Consider the following 17,437-nt stretch of genomic DNA (forward strand, 5'->3'; position numbering starts at 1 on the left):
ATTTACTTTAGAGTTTATTAATCAGAAAATGGAAGCATTGGGTTTTAAAGAAGTTGTAAATCCACTGGTTCGGTAGGCTGGAGAGCAGTGCTCTCTCCGTATATCGCATCCTTGCTGGCCATTTTGGCAAGTAAATTCCTCTGGAAAACTCTTTCCTAAGAGTCTGTCCACAGAGAAAATGCTTCCTACTTAGATCTATTTTCCTTTTGCTCCTCCTCTTTCCCCAGTGCTTCTTATCATTTATCTACTTAAACTTTTTTTTCCTGATATTTATTGAGTTTTTGTTGAAAGTTTACACAGCAAATTAGGTTCCCATTTGACAATTTCTGTGCAAATTGTTCAGTGACATTAGTTACACTTATCACAATGTGTCAGCATTCTCTTTAATTGTGTTCAGTTTGTTCCCTTTCTAGTGCTGTAGTTTCCCTGCCCCTTATCTTCTCATCTTTGCTTTTGAGTAATTGTTAACCTTTTGGTCTCATACTAAAGGTTTTCAGGTAGGATACCGATCTTAGGGTAGTTTCCTTTGTTTTGTGTGCCACTCTGCTATTTTGCTAATAGGTGAGGTCAGGGAATAGGCTTGGTTCTGAGTTTAAAGAGTGTCTGAGGGTGCTAGTCTTTGGGAGTCCTCTGTTCTCTACTGTTCCAATTTGTCTGTCTTCTTTTAAATAAGAGTTTGAGTTCTGATCCATATTTTTCTCCTGCTCTATCCAGGACCACCTGTTGTGACCCAGGTCAGAAAAGTCAGTGGTGGTAGCTGGGTACCATCTAGTTCTTCTGGTCTCAGGGTAGATGAGGTTGTGGCTCGTGTAGACTTATTTCTTCTCTGCTTAAAGCAAACATTTTAACCAGCTGCTGCTGATAATTCATAGCTTTAAAAACCCACCCAGAAATTTAAGGTGTTGAGAAATATGAGGTTTAGGAAAGGCCTTTGTTTTCTGTGAGTTCCGTGTGTTTCCCTTCCTTTCCTCTTCTGGGTTAAAAAAAATTATGGTAACGAGTATTTTACTTTCTTTGCTAGCAGCGCTCTGAAGTTATTATAGTATCATTAGTTCTATATATGATTTCCTGAAATGTATTTTCAAAATTTGTTGAATATCCTCACTGGTAGAAGACAGTAATTTTTGGTTATGGATAATGGTAGTAGGTGTGTGTCTTACGGGGCCTTCCAAATCATACAGCCCAGAAACCTTTTCTAATGAGGGAAGAGGGTGAGATTGCTGGGATGGGAAGGTGGTACACAGCTTTGAGACATATCCTGATAGAGCTGTTGACAGGATGAACTTTAGCAGTCATAGTAATACTGGGATCGCAGTGACATTTCTGTGTCCTGTGAAATGTGTGCTATCTTGGGAATGTTACCACTTCTTGCTCTGGGTGTTTTGTAGAGGTGTTAAAAAAGAAAACAGCCTCCTCCCTTCCAGTGGAGGCACTCTGGTGGAGAGCTGGTGTCTTGGTTAAACAAACCACATAAACAACTCTGGGAGCCTGGTGACAAGTTCTAAAAAAGCACTCAGATGTTTGCACTATGTTTTGTCACAGCATATATTTGTGACAAAGAATTGAAAATATTCCTGAAGCATTTTCCTCTCTGAAGTAGTTGAATTATGGTGTAAATGAGAAACTAAATGTTAGGTTGGGTGTTTTTCTAATACAGGCAGCTCTGTAAAACTCAGAAATAAAGGCAGCTGCTGTTTTTAAAGGATACTTTTTTCCCTACATCAGTTTTAAAAGGATTAGTACTGGTGAATTATTAGAATGCATGTTCACATTTTGCTGTTTGAGTAGCTTAGTTAACCACCAAGAACACCGATTCCCATCAGATTGAAACTGAAGATGTTGCGAAGCCTTGGACATGCCTTGTCTCTTACTTTCTCTTGCTTTGTGCCCTTTACATCGTGAAATTTAGTGACTCAGCTAATTTTTTCTTTTACCCACCACTTAGAAAAGTTGAACATGTGTTTGTGACCAAGCACTTAAGGTTGTTTCGTTTAAACCAAGTGTTTGATACCGTTTTTAGATTTATAACAGTCTTTGTTTATCGTGTAATGCAGTCCAGTTGAGGAACTAGTAAAACCGCATTATCCAGACATCAAAGCTAAGGAGAGTGCGCTTATACTAGGGAAACTATCAGGTGTCTAACAAGTGGAAAGTTACCAGGTGTCCCAAAATTAACCACTCCCATGGCAGCTAATTCTCATTTCCTGTCAGTTTTTTAGTTAAGAAGCAGCGCTCTGGGTTTAAATATCAGTTGCCATCTTCTTGAGAGTTGGGAGTGTTCTCTTTAGAAGCTTCAGGTAACTGAGCCTTTGAACTAGAATGGACTAAACAGAAAGAATATGCCATTAAAATTTTTATAACTAAACAAGGTGTTGAGTAGATAATACATTTTAGTCTCGTTCAGAATGGAGCTGATATCTTTATTTCTTGAGGTTTGAGAGCAAGATGCTTTGCTTTTATTTCCCCCTGAGATTTCTGTGAAACCACGGGTTGTTACACCCACTTACCAGAGAATAAGTGAGTCAACAGACAAGGGATGATTTGCTAGCTGCCTGCAGCAGTCACTTGAGATAGGACCACTGCACCAAGTTGTCTTGCCAGACTGGTCATGTGGGTGGCCTTGAGACTGGCCAGACCCTGGGATGAGGGATTGATAGACAAAGGCTCAGTTACTTGAGCACCTGTATAACAAATGGTGTTGTGGTGGGGGACCTCCCCTTCTAACTTCACAAGGAGGAGAGAGAATAAAGATCATCAGCCCAAGGCAGATTCCTATGAGGTGGAAGTCACACATACCTTCACACGCAAACCTTTTTACCAATTCTGACCCCATCCACCCCTCTCACTGCACTCTCTGCTTCTCTACTGGGTTCGAAAGTTTGTTGCAGTGGCCACACGGAACTCTCAGACCATACTCATGACTGTGGGGTTTATTGGGGGAAGTAACAAGTTACAATTCAAGATCAGGAATGACTCAGGATACAGTTCTTCTATCAGGACAGCCTCTTCTCAGCTGTGCCCGTGGGCAGGCTTCTCTCTCTCTCAGCTCTGGGCCTCTGCCCTGCTTGGGCAAGTGTTACAGAGCTCTTTAGCTCTGTCAGTAAGTGCCCAGATTCACCTCACTTTGCCAGCAAGTCTCCCACCAAAGGCACTCATCTCTCTGGCTCTGTGGGTCAGCACATTGACCGTAGCCTCCTCCCTCTGGCCCACCACACTGTCTCACGTCAGTCTCCTGGTTCTCCTGCTGCCATTTCTCTGCTGGGCTGACCACCACTTCTTACGATCTCCTGTGCTACCATTCTCTCTGTCTCCTGGGTCTAGGAGGTTCTTGGCGCAGGGATCCACTCTGCTCCTGGCTCTTCTTTCTTGATTCTAGTGAGGTCCTTCCTCCAGCCTCTGGGATTGGCTCATTTTAAGCCTAGCAGGATGGCAGAACTGACCAATCCCCTCATTAGGGTTTCTTACACCTTGTTTGCATTATTAGCAGGCTGTCCAATCCCCTTGGTGGGCCACAAGCACCTTATTTGCATAGTCACACCTAATCATTGTGTGGGAGTCACCAAGACTATGGCTAAAAGGGCCATACTGAGTAATTCACTGCACCACAACCTGTGACTTCCTTAAAACCTTCCTCAGTGTTCCTATTTGAGGCTCTGTGAAACTTGTCTGCTCGTGGGTTAAAACAAAATTCTGTATGTATGCTACAGAGTGCTGTGCAAAAGCACTTTGATTTTGCACATATCTTTCTTGTTCAGGTGTATCAGAAGATGTATGTAAATTGCTTTAGCTCTTCATAGATAAATAGATCAATAGCTGCCATCCAGCTGACTTCCAACTCATGATGACTTTTTGTACAACTGAACGAAACGTTGCTAGGTCCTGTGTCGTCCTTGTGATCACAGGCATGTTTGAGTCCATCGTGGCAACTGTTGTGCCAGTCCATCTCACCAAGGGTCTCCCTCGCCCTCAGTGGCTCTCTCCTTCACCAAACGCTATATCGTCCTCCAGCAGTTGATCCCTTCTGATGATGTGTCCAACGCAAGTGAGTCTGACAGTGTTCTGTTGTGATCCATAAGGTTTTCATTGGCTGATTTTCAGAAGTAAATCTCCAGGCCTTTCTTCCTAGTCTGTTCTTAGTCAAGAAGCTCTGTCGAAATTTATCTACCACAGGTATCCCTGCAAGTGTTTGAAATACTGGTGGCATAGCTTCCAGTATCATAGCAACATGCAAGCCACCACAGTCTGACAAACTGACAGATGGATAGTGGTAGATCTTCATAAGCATCTTAAAATTTTGTTACTATAAGCAGTTATCTAGGGAAGTGGAGGATGGGGAAAATTTATTTTTTCTCTTCCCATGGATGCCCCACTTGATGCTGCTGAAGTTCCAGACTTGGTTCTTTAGGACCTGCCATTAGGTTACTTGGAGGGATTGCTTACAGTCCCTGAGATTTCCCTTTTTAAAATGGTCAGAACAATCTTTATACACCATGGCTTGCCACATCTTATTTCCATACAGGGTTTGGCTTTCAGGGTTATCAGAGGAAGATATGGATGCGTGGAAAAAGTCTGTGACCTTTTGAGGTTATCCTCACAGGGAACAACTATGCTGTCCCACCCGTTGTCCCTTGTATCCCCCTTGAGAAAAATGGATGGTAGTCTGATTTCCTGTGGCATTTCTTAGGAGATGGGTTCACAAAGCATCAAGGTGGTGGAAATACTAGATTTTTTCAAGGCATAAGCGGGATTCAAGGTAAAATTGCTGTTTGTTTATTTTAAATTCTGCTCTTTGTGATTGTCTCAGGAGACTGTTCATTCAGCTGCATGTTCAGCAATTGCACAGTCACATCTGAGCCTATGAGTAAAGGCCACACAGTGTAAACTGTACAACCAGAATACATTTGTGTAGAGGCAGCCAAGGCAACATATTTTAGTTTCTCAGCTAGAAAGTTGCTAAAGACTTTGTAAGACAACTTAAGCTTTTCATTACCTCATCTGTTCAAACTGTAGCTCCTTCAAGATGCTATTTAACAGCCACATTCTGTGGTTCCCAGTAACCTTCAAGAAAAACTTCAGAATCTTAAAGTGGCTTAAATCCAGTTCCTGCTTACTTGCTAATCCATCTAGCCTGTCTCCTCCCAACATATACGCTTTATTCCAGCTCCTTCCCCCACACAGATTGTACTTTTTTGTGGAGGAGGGAAGGGTCTTCACACATTTCATTCCCTCTATCTAAACTACACTCTATGCGTACTTCAGGTTTCACTTGAGATGAAACTTCCTCCAGGAAGATTCTGCGAAATCCAAAAGGCTGGCTCTGGGGACCCTTTAATATATGCTCGAAGAGTCACTTATCTGTCCATTCATTCATTCAGTAAATGTTTGTGTCAAGCACTGGGCCATAAGCTGGATTCACGGAAGTGAACAGGGCAGGTATAGGCCTTATCCTCACAGAGCTTACCTTCTTGTCAGGGAGAACATCCCACAGCCACATCCTTAAAAGAAAACTTTTTGTTTGGAAGTAATTGTGAACTTACAGAAAATTTCAAAAATAAAAACAGCATAAAAACCTGTTGCCGTCGAATTGATTCTGACTTGTAGCAACTCTATAGGACAGAGTAGAACTGCCCCATAGGGTTTCCAAGGTGTTAGTCTTTTTTTTTTTTTTTTTAACAGCCACCGCTCATCTGTCAGTTTGTTGTACTGTGTTGGCTTGCATGTTGCTGTGATGCTGGAAGCTATGCCATTGGTATTTCAATACCAGCAGGGTCACCCATGGTGGACAGGTTTCAGCAGTGCTTCCACACTAAGACAAACTAGGAAGAAGGACCTGGCAGTCTACTTCTAAAAGCTGTCTAGTTAAAACCTTATGAATAGCAGCAAAACATTGTGTGGTATAGTGCTGGAAGATGAGCCCCTCCGGTTGGAAGGCACCAAAAGATGACTGGGAAATAGTTGCCTCTTCAAAGCAGAGTCGACTTGAATGATGTGGATGGAGTCTAGATTTTGAGACCGTTATTTGCTGATGTGGCACTATTCAAAATGAGAAGAAAAAGCTGCAAACATCCATTGATAAATTGGAACGTGGAATGTAAGAAGTGTGAATCAAGGAAAATTGGAAGTCATCAGAAATGAAATGGAATGCATAAAGATCGATATCCTAGGCATTAGTGAGCTGAAATCGACTGGCATTGGCCATTTTGAATTGGACAGTTGTGGTCTACTATGCCGGGAATGGCAAATTGAAGAGGAATGGCATCGCATTCATCGTCAAAAGAACATTACAAGATCTATCCTAAAGTACAACACTGTCAGTGATAGGTTAATATCCATACACCTACAAGGAAGATAAGTTAATACGACTGCTATTCAAATTTATACACCGAAGATGAAGAAATTGAAGATTTCTACCAACTTCTGCAGTCTGAAATTGATCAAACATGCAATCAAGATGTATTGGCAATTACTAGTGATTGGAATGCAAAATTTGGAAACAGAGAACCATCAGTAGTTGGAAAATACGTCCTTGGTGATAGAAATGATGCCAGAGATCGCATAATAGAATTTTGCAAGACCAACGACTTTTTCATTACAAGTACCTTTTTTTTAACAGCATAAACTACGACTATACATGTGGACCTCGCCAGGTGGAATACACAGGAATCAAATCGTCTACATCTATGGAAAGAGATGACAGAGAAGCTCAATATCAGTCAGAACAAGGCCAGGGACCGACTACAGAACACACCATCAATTGCTCATATGCAAGTTCAAGTTGAAGCTGAAGAAAATTGAAACAAGTCCATGAGCACCAAAGTATGACCTTGAGTATATCCCACCTGAATTTAGAGACCATCTCAAGAATAAATTTGATGCATTAACCACTAATGATTGAAAACCAGACGAATTGTAGTATGACATCAAGGACATCATACATGAAGAAAGCAAAAGGTCATTAAAAAGACAGGAGAGAAAGAAAAGACCAAAATGTATGTCAGAAGAGACCCTGAAATTTGCTCTTGAATGTAGATTAGCTAAAGCGAATGGAAGAAATGAGGAAGTAAAAGAGCTGAATGGAAGATTTCAAAGAGCAGCTCAAGAAGACAAAATATTATAATGAAACTTGTGAAGACCTAGAGTTACCAAAGGGGAAAAACATGCTCAGTGTTTCTCCAGCTGAAAGAACTAAAAGAAAAAGTCAAGCCTTGAGTTGTAATATTGCAGGATTCTATAAGCAAAATATTGAATGACGCAAGAAGCATCAAAAGAAGATGGAAGGAGGATTACACAGAGTCACTATGCCAAAAATAATTGGTTGATCTTCAGCCATTTCAGGAGGTAGCATATGATCAAGAACCAATGGTATTGAAGGAGGAAGTCCATTGGTGAAAAACAAGCCTCCAGGAACTGATAGAATACCAGTTGATTTGTTTCAACAAACGGATGCAGCACTGGAAGTGTTCACTTATCTATGCCAAGAAATCTCTAAGACAGCTACCTGGCCACTCGACTGGAAGAAATCCATATTTATGCCTCTTCCAAGGAAAGGTGATCCAACTGAATGTGGAAATTATCGAACAATATCAATATCACACGCAAGTAAAATTTTGCTGAAGGTAATTCAAAAGCAGTTGCAGCAGTACACCGACAGGGAACTGCCAGAAATTCAAGCCGGATTCAGAAGAGGATGTGGAACGAGGGATATCATTGCTGATGTCAGATGGATCTTGGCTGAAAGCAGAGAATACCAGAAAGATGTTTACCTGTGTTTTATTGACTACACAAAGGCATTTGACTGTGTGGATCATAAGAAATTGTGGCTAGCATTGCTAAGAATGGGAATTCCAGAACACTTAATTGTGATCAGGAGGAACCTGTATGTAGACAAGAGGCAATTGTTCGAACAGAACAAGAGGATACTGCGTGGTTTAAAATCAGGAAAGGTGTGCGTCTGGTGTATCCTTTCATCACACTTGTTCAATCTGTATGCTGAGCAGATAATCCAAGAAGCTGGACTATATGAAGAAGAATGGCGCATCAGGATTGGAGGAAGATTTATTAACAACCTGCGATATGCAGATGACACAACCTTGCTCGCTGAAAGCGAGGAGGACTTGAAGCACTTACTGATGACTATCAAAGACCACAGCCTTCAGTAGGGATTGCACTTCAACCTAAAGAAAATAAAAATCGTCACAGCTGGACAAAGAAGCAACATCATGATAAATGGAGAAAATATTGAAGACATCAAGGATTTCATTCTACTTGGATCCATAATCAACACCCATGGAAGCAGCAGTCAAGAAATCAAATGACATATTGCATTGGGCAAATCTGCTGCAGAAATCCTCCTTAAAGTGTTAAAAAGCAAACATGTCACTGTGAGGACTAAGGTGCCCTTGACTCAAACCATGGTATTTTCAATTGCCTTGTATGCACGTGAAAGCTGGACAGCGAATAAGGGAGACTGAAGAAGAATCGATGCCTTTGAATTACGGTGTTGGAGAAGAATGTTGAATATACCGTGGACTTCCAGAAGAACCAACAAATCTGTCTTGGAAGAAGTGCAGCCAGAATGCTCCTTAGAAGTGAGGATGGCAAGACTTTGTCTCATGTACTTTGGACATGTTACCAGGAGGGACCAGTCTATGGAGAAGGACATCATGCTTGGTAAAGTAGAGGGTCAGCGAAGAAGAGGAAGACCTTCAACAAGATGGATTGACACAGTGGCTGCAACAGTGGGCTCAAACATAGCAACTATAGTGAGGATGATGCAGGAACGGGCAGTGTTTTGTTCTGTTGTATATAGGGTCACTATGAGGTGGAACCGACTTGACACAGCCCCTAACAACAGCAGCAATCCTTATAGAAGCAAATTGCCACATTTTTCTCCTGAGGAGCAAGCAAGTGATGGGTTCGAACTGCCGACCTTTCATTAGCAGCTGAGAACCTAACCATCGTGCCACCAGGACTCCTATACATTACCCAGATTAACCTATCACTAACATTGTACCTCATTTGCTTGCTTTCTCAGCATATATACATAATTTTTTTTCTGGACCAGTTCTAGACGAGTTACATACGTCACGGCCCTTTTCCCCAAAATATTTTAGTGTGTATTTCTCTCACATCATAGTGATCAACATCATAAATTTATATTGACAAAATTCTTTTATCTAGTATCCCGTTCATAGTCCTATGTTGTTAACTGCTCTGTTTCCGAGAAAACATCCTAAGGCCTTTACCCCCTCCCATATTGGATCCAGTCTAGGGTCAGATAATTGCATTTAGCTACAATGTCTCTTGAGTCTCCTTTAATCTGGAACATTTGTCTAGCCATTCTTTGTCTATTATGACATCGATATTTTTTGAAAAATGCAGAGCCTCCTCCCCCTGTTTTAATAGAATGTTCCTAATTTTGTGTTTATCTGATGTTTCCTTCTGATTCCATTGAGATTGTGCATTCCACGCTGTAATACTCCATAGCAGTGCTGCTTCCTCCTCAGTGGATCACAGCTGGAGGCGCAGGATGTCCTTCTGTCTGTTACTGGTGATGCTTATTTTGAGCACCTGGCCAAAGTGTTGTATGATTTTTTCTCTGTATAATAACTGGGTTTTTTGTTTGTTTGTTTGTTTTGTTTCTCTCTTGTGCAACTAACAAGTAGTCTCTTGGGAAACACTTGAATTCTGTGCAAATATCCTGCTCTTCATCAAAATTTACCCCCCAGACTTAGCATCCTTTGATGATACTTGCCTTATCCAGTGTGTGGATTTGTATTCCTGTTTTTTCCAGTGGGTTATAATTCATTCCGTTTCAAAAAAACTGGTCGTTGATTTGATTCCAACTCACAGTGACCCTGTAGTACAGAGTAGAACTGCCCCATAGGGTTTCCAAGCCTGTAATCTTTATAGAAGTAGACCATATCTTTCTCCTGTGGAGCAGCTGGTGGGTTTGAACCTCCGACCTTTTGGTTAGCAGCCGAATGCTTAACCACTGCGCCAACAGGGCTCTTTTATAATTCATTACTGTACTTCATTGTTTTGGTGTGCAAATGGTCCCAGATTTGGCCAGCGGGAATCCTCACATCCTTATTTTAGCACTTAGCACACTGTTTACATATGTATCTTCCTCCACGAGATTATAACTCTTTGGGGTACATGGATGACAGTCTCATTCACTGTTATGTCTTCACCCAACATACGATCTGGCACATTGGATGTTTACTAAATGTTTGTGGAATTAAAAAATAGGTTTTTGCCAGAGTTCAGTAATTATAATTGGGTTTTAAAATTATGATGCTGATAGGTTTCCTTTTTTCCCCCCATGTAGGAAGAAATGTTGGCTATTTGGCGATGAGAGACAGCGAAAACTGACCTTGTGCTGGTGTGCAAGCCGTATGGGACCTGACACCTTCGCTGCTCTGGCAGTCAGCCCTCACTGATGATGTTGGGAAGCCTTCAGGTCCACTGGAAAACACTAATCTGATCTCGGAAGTGGTTGATTGTGGCAGGATGTGTCGACGATGATGATGGCAAGAAAGCAAGATGTCCGCATTCCCACCTACAACATCAGTGTGGTGGGATTGTCTGGGACCGAGAAGGAGAAGGGCCAGTGCGGCATTGGGAAGTCTTGTCTGTGTAACCGCTTTGTCCGCCCCAGTGCTGATGAGTTCCACTTGGACCATACCTCTGTCCTTAGCACCAGTGACTTTGGTGGGCGAGTGGTCAACAATGACCACTTTCTCTACTGGGGAGAAGTCAGCCGTTCCCTGGAGGACTGTGTGGAATGTAAAATGCATATTGTGGAGCAGACTGAATTTATTGATGACCAGACTTTCCAACCTCATCGTAGCACGGCCCTGCAGCCCTATATCAAGAGAGCTGCTGCGACCAAGCTCGCATCCGCCGAAAAACTCATGTACTTTTGCACTGACCAGCTGGGGCTGGAGCAGGACTTTGAGCAGAAGCAAATGCCAGATGGGAAGCTGCTGGTGGATGGTTTTCTTCTTGGTATTGATGTTAGCAGGGGCATGAATAGGAACTTTGATGACCAGCTCAAGTTTGTCTCCAATCTCTACAATCAGCTTGCAAAAACAAAAAAGCCCATAGTGGTGGTCCTGACCAAGTGTGACGAGGGCGTCGAGCGGTACATTCGAGATGCACATACTTTCGCCTTAAGCAAAAAGAACCTCCAGGTTGTGGAGACCTCGGCCAGATCCAACGTGAACGTGGACTTGGCCTTCAGCACCTTAGTGCAACTCATCGATAAAAGTCGGGGAAAGACAAAAATCATTCCTTATTTTGAAGCCCTCAAGCAGCAGAGTCAGCAGATCGCGACGGCAAAAGACAAATATGAGTGGCTGGTGAGTCGCATCGTGAAAAACCACAATGAGAACTGGCTGAGTGTCAGCCGAAAGATGCAGGCCTCGCCAGAGTACCAGGACTATGTCTACTTGGAAGGGACCCAGAAAGCCAAGAAGCTGTTTCTGCAGCACATCCACCGCCTCAAGCATGAGCACATTGAGCGCCGGAGAAAGCTATACCTGGCCGCCCTGCCGCTAGCCTTTGAAGCTCTTATACCCAATCTAGATGAAATAGACCACCTAAGCTGCATAAAAGCAAAAAAGCTCTTGGAAACCAAGCCAGAATTCTTAAAGTGGTTTGTTGTGCTTGAAGAGACGCCATGGGACGCCACGAGCCACATTGACAACATGGAAAACGAGCGGATTCCCTTTGACATCATGGATACAGTCCCCGCGGAGCAGCTGTACGAGTCCCACTTAGAAAAGCTGAGGAACGAGAGGAAAAGAGCCGAGATGAGAAGGGCGTTTAAAGAAAACCTGGAGACCTCTCCCTTCATAACTCCTGGCAAGCCTTGGGAAGAGGCCCGCAGTTTTATTATGAACGAAGATTTCTACCAGTGGCTGGAAGAGTCTGTGTACATGGATATTTATAGCAAACACCAAAAGCAAATTATAGACAGAGCCAAGGAGGGGTTTCAGGAGCTGCTCTTGGAATACTCCGAGTTGTTTTATGAGCTGGAGCTGGACGCAAAGCCCAGCAAAGAAAAGATGGGTGTCATTCAGGACGTCCTGGGGGAGGAGCAGCGATTTAAAGCGTTGCAGAAGCTCCAAGCGGAGCGCGATGCCCTGATTCTGAAGCACATTCACTTTGTCTACCACCCAACCAAGGAAACGTGCCCCAGCTGCCCAGCCTGTGTGGATGCTAAGATCGAGCAGTTGATTAGTTCTCGGTTTATCCGACCGTCTGACCGGAATCAGAAAAATTCACTCTCTGACTCCAGCATTGATAGGATCAACTTGGTTATCTTGGGCAAAGATGGCCTTGCCCGAGAGTTGGCCAATGAGATTCGAGCTCTTTGTACAAATGATGACAAGTATGTGATAGATGGTAAAATGTATGAGCTTTCCTTGAGGCCCATCGAGGGTAATGTCCGGCTTCCAGTGAACTCTTTCCAGACGCCAACATTTCAGCCCCATGGCTGTCTCTGCCTCTACAATTCAAAGGAATCTCTGTCCTACGTGGTGGAGAGTATAGAGAAGAGTAGAGAGTCCACGCTCGGCAGGCGAGATAACCATTTGGTCCACCTTCCCTTGACGCTAATTTTGGTTAACAAGAGAGGAGACACCAGTGGAGAGTCCTTGCATAGCTTAATACAGCAAGGCCAGCAGATTGCGAGCAAACTCCAGTGTGTCTTTCTCGACCCTGCCTCTGCTGGCATTGGCTATGGACGCAACATTAATGAAAAGCAAATTAGTCAAGTTTTGAAAGGACTCCTGGACTCTAAGCGTAACTTAAACCTGGTCAGTTCTACTGCTAGCATCAAAGATATGGCTGACGTTGATCTGCGAATTGTTATGTGTCTGATGTGTGGAGATCCTTTTAGTGCAGATGACATACTCTTTCCTGTCCTTCAGTCCCAAACCTGTAAGTCCTCCCATTGTGGGAGCAACAACTCTGTTTTACTTGAACTGCCAATCGGACTACACAAGAAGCGCATTGAACTGTCTGTCCTTTCATACCATTCCTCATTTAGCATCAGAAAAAGCCGGTTGGTTCATGGGTACATTGTTTTTTATTCTGCCAAACGTAAGGCCTCCTTGGCCATGTTACGTGCCTTTCTTTGTGAAGTGCAGGATATTATCCCCATTCAGCTTGTAGCACTCACTGATGGCGCTGTTGATGTCCTGGACAACGATTTAAGTCGGGAACAGCTGACTGAGGGCGAGGAGATTGCACAAGAAATCGACGGAAGGTTCACAAGCATCCCCTGTAGCCAGCCCCAGCATAAACTTGAGCTCTTTCACCCCTTCTTTAAAGATGTGGTGGAGAAAAAGAACATCATCGAGGCTACGCACATGTACGATAACGCTGCTGAAGCGTGCAGCACCACGGAAGAGGTGTTCAACTCTCCCAGGGCAGGCTCACCTCTCTGCAACTCAAACTTGCAGGATTCTGAAGAGGACATTGAGCCGCCCCCATCTTATAGCCTGTTTCGAGAAGACACGTCACTACCCTCTCTGTCCAAAGACCATTCCAAGCTCTCTATGGAACTGGAGGGGAACGACGGGCTGTCTTTCTTCATGAGCAACTTTGAGAGTAAACTAAACAACAAAGTACCTCCGCCAGTCAAACCAAAGCCTCCTGTCCATTTTGAAATCACAAAGGGGGATCTGTCCTATTTAGACCAAGGTCATAGAGATGGGCAGAGGAAGTCTGTGTCTTCTAGCACCTGGCTACCTCTGGATGGGTTTGATCCTTCTGATTATGCTGAACCCATGGATGCTGTGGTCAAGCCAAGGAACGAAGAAGAAAACATCTACTCAGTGCCCCACGACAGCACCCAAGGCAAAATCATCACCATTCGGAACATCAACAAAGCCCAGTCCAACGGCAGCGGTAACGGTTCCGACAGTGAAATGGACACCAGCTCCCTAGAGCGAGGCCGCAAGGTGTCCATCGTGAGCAAGCCCGTGCTGTACAGAACGAGATGCACCCGCCTGGGGAGGTTTGCTAGTTACCGAACCAGCTTCAGCGTGGGGAGTGATGACGAGCTGGGGCCCATCCGGAAGAAAGAGGAGGATCAGGCATCCCAAGGTTATAAAGGGGACAATGCCGTCATTCCATACGAAACAGACGAAGACCCAAGGAGGAGGAATATTCTTCGCAGTCTAAGGAGGAACACTAAGGTAAGGCCAATTTAGGGATGAGTCATAATCATGGGAGTAACTTGTACAGTGTCTCTATGAGAGTTCGGTGATTGATGATGATGGTCAAGGACAACTTATTCTGGTAAAAAAGTACTGTGTGTGTGTGTGTGTGTGTGTGTGTGTTTGTGTTTGTTGACTCTTTGAGCGTAAAAAAGTTAGCAATGTCTAGCTACTGTTGGCAGCTCTCAAGTAGTCAGGACCTTGGAGAGTCTGAGATACCTTTGTCCAAAACAATAGTTAATTAATTACCAAAATGAGTTATAGTAGGACTCATTAGTGTCTTGACAAGTAGCCAAGCCCATAATGATACACTCCCTCTTCCTTCCCTTAAACACTGGAATCCAGAATTGCGTGCCTCAATCTCCTGCTGTGAAGCATACATTTTGTTTATAAGGAGGGGTAGAAGCAAGGATGGCAAGACTTTGTCTTACATACTTCGTACATGTTATCAAGAGGGGCCGGTCCCTGGAGGAGGACATCATGCTTGGTAAAGTAGAGGGTGAGCGAAAAAGAGGAAGACCCTCAAGGAGATGGCTTGACACAGTGGTTGCAACAGTGGGCTCAAACATAGCAGTGATTGTGAGGATGGCCCAGACCCAGGTAGTGTTTCATTCTGTTGTACACGGGGTAAACAACAACAACAAAAGTGATCTGTGAAGGTTGCAGCATTTTAGATAACCGTATTTTTTCGCAATTGACGTTCCCGTGTAAATAATGCGCCCGCACGTATAACGTGCAGAAACGATGAAATTAAGTAAAGCAGTTCTGGCATAGTGTGTGTGTTATTTGCGTGAAAATAGGGAGTGGACAGCTGAATGATCATTTCACAAACCAGTGAAGGGGCTTCCAGTCCATAAATGAAAAGTAAGAATCTTGCCACTGGAAGTTATAAACCCGTCGGGTGTTTGTGAAATTGGAGTGCATCTGTTTCCATTATTTTAGCCTTAAGTGAGTCACTATTGCGGTCAGCAAGAGTCTTGGGTTTTATGTAGGGACCACAAGTAGGGCAGGGAGGGGAAGGGGCAAAAAAATAAACCATGCATGATAACTGGCAGGCCTGTTCTGTTGGAAGAAGGAATATTCCCAGTGCAGCAGCAGCAGCAGCAGCTGAAGTCTCTTGTCTTGTGGAGAATTACAGTTTGCAAGGCACAGCTCTGTAAGCAGCACTCTGTCCCCTGGGCTTAGGCTTTGAGATAGAGACAGTATTTCCCAACTTACTCTGGTTTGTCCCCATTTAGCAGAGGAAGTTCTCTTTGTGTTTCAGAGAAGGACATCTTGGTGAGATGCCACCACTGAACCATGTTGTGTAATATCCCTAAGCCAGCATGGAGCCCTGGCGGCACAATGGTTAAGCACTCAGTTAAGTGCGAACTTACCAAGCAGCTCGGCCAGAGGAAGGCCTGATGATCTGCCCCTATAAAGATTACAGCCTAGAAAACCCTATGGGGCAGTTCTACTCCTATCACATGGGGTCACTATGAGTTGAAATCGACGTGATGGCACCCAACAACAACGAACCAGCGTGGTGATACACAGAATGTTTTCTCAGCATTGAAAGCGTTTGCTCCTCTCCCTTCCATAAAATAGCAGAGAATACAAGTCTCCTGTCTAAAAGTATTCCAGGACCTCCGGAAAGAAAGGTTGCCAAAAACTTAGGTTATTACAAAACCAAAACACACCTGTTGCCGTCTAGCCAACTCCAACTCCTAGTGACCCTGTAGGACAGACTAGAACCGCCCCATAGGGTTTCCAAGGCTGGAATCTTTACAGAAGAAGACTGCCACACCTTTCTCCCGTGGAGCAGCTGGTGGGTTTGGACCACAGTTAACAGCCGAGTGCTTAACCATTGCACCACCAGGGCTTGTTAGGTTACAAGACAGACCAAATGAGAAGGATCTGCAGTCCAGGCTGTCTTGAGAGCTAACAGTTCTGCAGGTTCTGTAGTCGTGTTGGTTAAGAGAGCCATTGGAGATGGAGGAACAGGGTGCCATGGCCCTTGAGGAAAATGTATCTACTTCCCTGGCTGCATGCAAAGTACTCCCCAGCAACCATTGGCCAGGAGCATGCAGAATTTTCTTACCTGTACAGTGTCAGAAAGGGTGAGACAGTATCTGTGTGTGTTATGTTCCCCGGCCCCCTCCCCTTCCATGCTAAATGTTAATCAATGTCATAAGCATTTTTCCCTTCCTCTTTGAGTTCTTCTCTGCTTATTTTTCCGCTTGGATTCCTTCATCTACATTTCGTATTTTGTTCTCCAGACGTTGGTGGGAAGAGACCCATTGCGAATAGTCCTCATTTGGGAAGCCAGAAAATGGGCCTGACCTGCCTTCTAGTATTTTCCCAGAGCTCTCCTGTTTAACAATACTGGAATCCAAACATTTTGAAAATCTGGCTTTCTCCTCTTCCTCCTCCACTCCACGGAAAGCTGTTGCCAGAACAGCTGATCTAAATGCTGACAGTCTTCTCATTTGTGGGGGTGTGTGCACACCTGGGAATTAGGAAGGTGGCATAATAGCACACTGTGAATTATAACTATTTTCCTGACTTTTGGCTACATATTTAATACTTGTTGAAAATGGTGTTTTTAAGACACGTTCCCAAACAAGCCATGCTTTAAAGAACACACACATAGGCTCAGTGGAAACCAGCTGCTTACTGTGAGCATCTCAGATAGCTGTGCTCTTGGTGGTAAGGAGCACTTCCTAACCTAGGACTGCCTTACCCCAGGTCGCTGGAGTCACTCCGGCTATCTTTAGTTACGCGGGCCACACCTCTTCAAGTCAAATAAAAACAGATACATCTGGCCCAAGAGCAATTAATTGCATGCCAGAAGTCAGTTTAGGAGTGTCCTTTGGAAAGGGCAATAAAAGGTGAAATTGTCTTTTCCTGCCTTGGAAAATGCTGCTTTGAGAGGAGCTGCTTTGTCATCCTAATGCAGAGATAAGCAAAGCCCTGAGTCTTTTCACTGCACTGCTGGGGCAAGTCTCCTATTAAAATTGCTGCCACTAAGAGCACAGACTGACACTTGTTTTACTGGAAAAGCAAGATTACCACTGGGGCAGAGAATGCCAAACCAGCCCCTACGTGAGGGATTTGGCCTTTGATTTTTATTGGCATGACAAAGCAATATAATACTTATTTGTAGTTAGGGGGCAGCCAAGCACTCCAGTTTCAGTTGGTAATGGAAAACATACTTGGTACTCCTA

General features: G+C 43.8%; 1 protein-coding gene across 1 annotated transcript in view; it reads left to right on the top strand.

Moving 5' to 3' along the window:
• Positions 1–17,437, top strand: part of ARHGAP35 (Rho GTPase activating protein 35) — a 139,421-nt gene that overhangs the window by 43,753 nt on the left and 78,231 nt on the right. Inside the window, exon 2 of the mRNA XM_004381607.2 lies at positions 10,331–14,210. Coding sequence (XP_004381664.1) covers positions 10,524–14,210 — 3,687 coding nt within the window. The 5' untranslated portion in view covers positions 10,331–10,523. The remainder of the gene's footprint in view (positions 1–10,330; positions 14,211–17,437) is intronic.

Source organism: Trichechus manatus, unplaced genomic scaffold (assembly GCF_000243295.1).
Source record: "Trichechus manatus latirostris isolate Lorelei unplaced genomic scaffold, TriManLat1.0 scaffold00087, whole genome shotgun sequence".
NCBI lineage: Eukaryota > Metazoa > Chordata > Mammalia > Sirenia > Trichechidae > Trichechus > Trichechus manatus.